Below are 4,362 nucleotides of genomic sequence, written 5' to 3' on the forward strand. Positions count from 1 at the left end.
TTATGTTATGTTATGTTATGTTATGTTATACTGACAGTAAATATCTCTGTTTTGCTCTGTTGGGTTGACATATAGAATCTTCTTGTCCTTAGCAGGTACTTCCTGCCAATATATTGGTTTATGAGTTTTAAATGATAAATCAGTGACACAAAATTCTTTCCCATTTTTGATGACTGAGAGTTGCTGTTTGAATATTAAGTAAAATTTTGTTTACTCTCACAACAGCATACATAATATCTAAAAATATTATTATCCCGGAGGGTAGATACAATCTGTAACCTCTCTATGCAATAATAACTACCTTGAGTCTATATTTTAAAAGACAAAACCAAACTAAAACATATAGGCATGGCGCCGACATTCTGTTCTTATGTAATGTCTCCCATTGTCTTCCTAGTATGCATTTTCTGTCATTTTCATCATTCTCCTAATAAAATTATAAACGCTATTACACAATAAACATTAGAAATGTTATCCCAAATAAAATTAGCTGAAAGGAAAATCGTTTCATCCTTTAAAAAAAAGAAATATTGTTCCTACCGTATCTCCTTCTGAAAATTGAAAAGTGAAAATGGGATAGGGGTAGAAAAATGACAGGGAATTTGCACTTGAGTTTCAAGCCATTTAGGATTGAAAATAAACTTTATATTTAAAATAAACTTTTCTTAAGTAATGATCTTCAAATTGTGGGCTCTTAGTGTTAGCAACTCATTTAAACAGCCGCACAGTAAAAACGGTTGGGCAGCTTTGTATTTTAATAAGAGTTTTGCCCATGAGAACTGCAAGATCTTATTCCATCAATAAAATCAGAATTACTGCCATGTATAAATGACAGTCTGAATCAAAGAAGTCCATGGCATTAGAAGAAAAAATATATTTTGGTCTGGAATTGGAGCTGATGAAACAGAGGCACCCTAAATAACATTTAAGAAATGCTCTGGCCAGAGATTGCTTTGATATATGGGTTCAGCTTCTTACCTTTATATTACAAATATTAGTAGTGGTGTTCTCAGAAGTCAACATCAGAAACTTGAATAATCCTTACAGATGTTAGTACTTTAAATAGGAAAGGTACTGTCATTCCTACAAAATAAACACATAGTAGGATGGAAATACAAAAATTCCGCCAAGATGTTAAAGTGTAAACACACGCTCTTGCAGTAAGTACATGGAGAACTACAGTGGGAAATTAAAAAGTTGAGGAAAGAAGTCAGACTGTAAATTATAAGGAAAAGTGGAGTTGGTAAATCTGTCATTTAACCCTGAGGATAAACGTCCTAAATGATGAGATAGTTAGGAATGTAAAGCTGGCAAAGGAGACGAACTACTCAAAGAGAGTGGAAACGAGGGGGACAAGAGAGACCTAAAAACTAAGGCAGGAATTTTGAGCTCTCTTCAGATTCAAGTCAAAGAACCTCTCTGAAATTTGTAACATGGATATGGACTCTAAAAAACCTCAGTAGTTAAACAAAAAGACATTAAGTTCAGTGATCAAACTGGAAGTCATAAAAACCAAACCAGAAATCAAAAGCGAGCACGAGATGGTAGTTCAACCAACGTAACAGAACAGTGGACATGGTAAATTCTTCAGTATCTTCAAATCTTAAATGATGATGTAATACACTTGTTCGTTCAAAGCTTCTAGACTGTGGGTGCTGACCCCCTCCCTTTCCCCAGTGTCAGAGAATGCAATCAGGGAGTTGCGAAGCGTTGAAAATTACTGCACTCTTCTCTACTCTTTGCACACCCTTAGTCTTCAAGGTCAAGTAACTTCCATCAACCTCTCAAAGCTCTCCCAGATTATATAGATTTACTGTCATCAATAATTCTTACACTATTTTATAATAAATTGTGAAAATCTGACTTAAATGAGAAACTTCAACCTAAGAAACTCTAAAAGGGCTCATCCAGTTCTGGTCACTATATTTGTGGTACAGCAATGAAACAAATAGATCATTACACAGATTAGCTGATAAAGTCTGTGCCATTACTGGCTGTGACTGTATGTTTTAAGTAACTATTTATAATGAAAATGAAGCATGGAACTATTTTCATGAGGGATAAAAACTTAGATGTTCAGTTAGGAATGTATTTTGTACTTGGCTGTTTCTGTAGTATGTTATTACTTCTACCCTGAACAAGTTTGGTGGGTACTGACTGCATGTGCGGCTTCTGTCTTCTGCTTTTGACAATAAGTTATGTTTCTTGTGCTGTTTGCATTAGTTTTGTGTTAAGATACTAACACTGAAGTCATGCCAGAGATACCACTTAAGAGCCACTCGTAAGATACTCATACTAGTTTATTTTAAAAACCTCATAAGTAAATTCACCAATGTATTAAATGTGCATGATACAGTCTTAAATTAACTTGTACATATAGCAGCTAAATGTAACAGGCCTTATAAAGTTTAAATATCGTATCTTAATCCAGACAGTGAAAACTTGTAATTACATTGTGTATGCTGGAAGTTTGTTTATTACAAGTTCACTGATGTCTTTGTATTGATTAGGAACACATAGTTTTCCCAGAAAATCATCCTCTTCATCTGACATGCTGTCTTCCAGGATGCTAAATTCAAGATCAGACACATTAGATGGCACGTAAGAGCTAACCTGAATTACTGACTGGTTTTTTTCTGCAGAGGTCTGCCCCTTTCCTATGTTCAGACCAGTATCAGAGCTAACTTGTTTGCTTCTCAGTGTAGACACTTGTTTAATATGCTGATCACCCCTGTTCTCTTCCTTAGTGATCTGTCGGGCTTCCTGCTCTTCATCCAATAACCTTGCCCAAATGGAGGTATCATTAAGTGAATCAACAGATTCACCACTAGTTCTCTTGCTGTTTTTTAAGTCATGGATTCTCTTCAAAGACTGGACTGGGGATGAAACTGAAGGAACTGGCTGAAGATCTGAAGTACTTTCAGCTCTTTGACTTGTCTTTGAAATTCTGGACCTGCTGGATTCTGGCTCTGTAACTGACCAATCTTGCTTTGGGCTTTCAAGCCACAGAGGTTCAGGACTGCTGTCAAGAGCTTCCGAGTCTCTGTCTGTACACTCAGAACTGGTGAAATCTTCTGAATAAACTGTACTCTCAGCACTAGCAATGAAGTCATCTGAGTATATGAATTCAGAGGTTTCAATGCTCCTGCTGAGGCTTGGTTTATGATCACTTATAACAGATGCATCATCATGCTCTGTGGTTTTACAGTGAATTAAGTGTATTGCTTCCTCATTACTTCCCTTTGCATTAGCATCTGATGGGAAAGCTGCTGGGAGTTGGGCTTTTGCATACTTTTCCTTGTGAGCAGATTTTAATACCATTTCCTCCAGTAAGGGGGCTGTAGTTACTTTGCATGGACATTCCTTGCTTTCATTTTCATTATTCTTCGATAGACTTGCAATAGCTTGTTTCTGCAGGTCAGGGGACACATATCCTGTCACAGAAATGTACTCTGCAAGAGCAGTGTTTTGTAATGAAGTCTCAACAGTTTTGTCAAACTGATTATTCTGCTTTGATCTGTCTCCCTTGCTACAATGCCTGTAAGAAACCACATCCTGTTCTCCAGCATTTCTCAGCAGCTTTCTTTTGAATAAAGGGCTTCTCTCCTTCAGCATCTCCATTTGCTTTTTTCTGTACTGCTCCCTCCTTTCATGAATTATCAGCTTATCAGGGTTGGTCCGCTGCAGCCGTAACCTCAGAGTATTTGTCAGCCCATACAACAGTTTCCTTCTGGGAGGTCTGTTTTCCTTAGTTTTGCAGTTCCTTTCAGAGCCTGTCTCTCCCTGGGGTACAGCTTTCTTAGGTCCTTTCCTAGGCTGAGAAGACCCTGGTGAGGTGGCCTCTTGCCGGCCTTGCTTGACTCGAGGGCTGGCAGCTCCACTGCTCCCACCTGGCCCTACAGTTGCCTCTGCAGGCTGAAGGGCAGAGGAATGGCTGGGAGGCTGTGAGGCCATGCCACCAGCCCCTGGGGCCTGGTAGAGCCAGGCCAGATGAGGATGGACAGCAGCAGGCATAGCACCACCAGCAAGCACTGACAGCTCAGCCAGCAAGGCACTAAGTAGTGGCAGCTGCCCCAGGGTGTTGTGGAGCTGTCGAGGGCTGCCGGGGTGCAACACTGAGGGCCCAGCACTGGGACGTGGGGGGTTCTGGCCATCATCTTGCTCCTGCGGTGTCCAGACCTCGACATGCGCCAATTTCCCCACAGCTGCTGCTGGTGGCAGATGAGGCTCAGCAGGCTCACGGCTGTAATATAGCACGGGTGGGCAAAAAATGTTGCCACCCAGCTCCTCGCCATCCTTCTCCCCGAGCCCCGGCTCAGGGGAGGCAGCGGGCGGTGTGGCAGTACGGGGGCTGGCCGGACT

At 40.5% G+C, this 4,362-nt stretch overlaps 1 protein-coding gene across 1 annotated transcript; it reads right to left on the bottom strand.

Moving 5' to 3' along the window:
- Positions 1 to 2,448: 2,448 nt before the first annotated feature.
- On the bottom strand, positions 2,449 to 4,243 carry MAP10 (microtubule-associated protein 10; the record flags this gene model as incomplete). The annotated part of the gene is made up of 1 exon (XM_010286226.1): positions 2,449 to 4,243. A coding segment is annotated over one exon (1,795 nt), but the record flags the coding sequence as incomplete, so codon positions are not given.
- Positions 4,244 to 4,362: the final 119 nt, after the last annotated feature.

This window comes from Phaethon lepturus, unplaced genomic scaffold (assembly GCF_000687285.1).
Source record: "Phaethon lepturus isolate BGI_N335 unplaced genomic scaffold, ASM68728v1 Scaffold56954, whole genome shotgun sequence".
NCBI lineage: Eukaryota > Metazoa > Chordata > Aves > Phaethontiformes > Phaethontidae > Phaethon > Phaethon lepturus.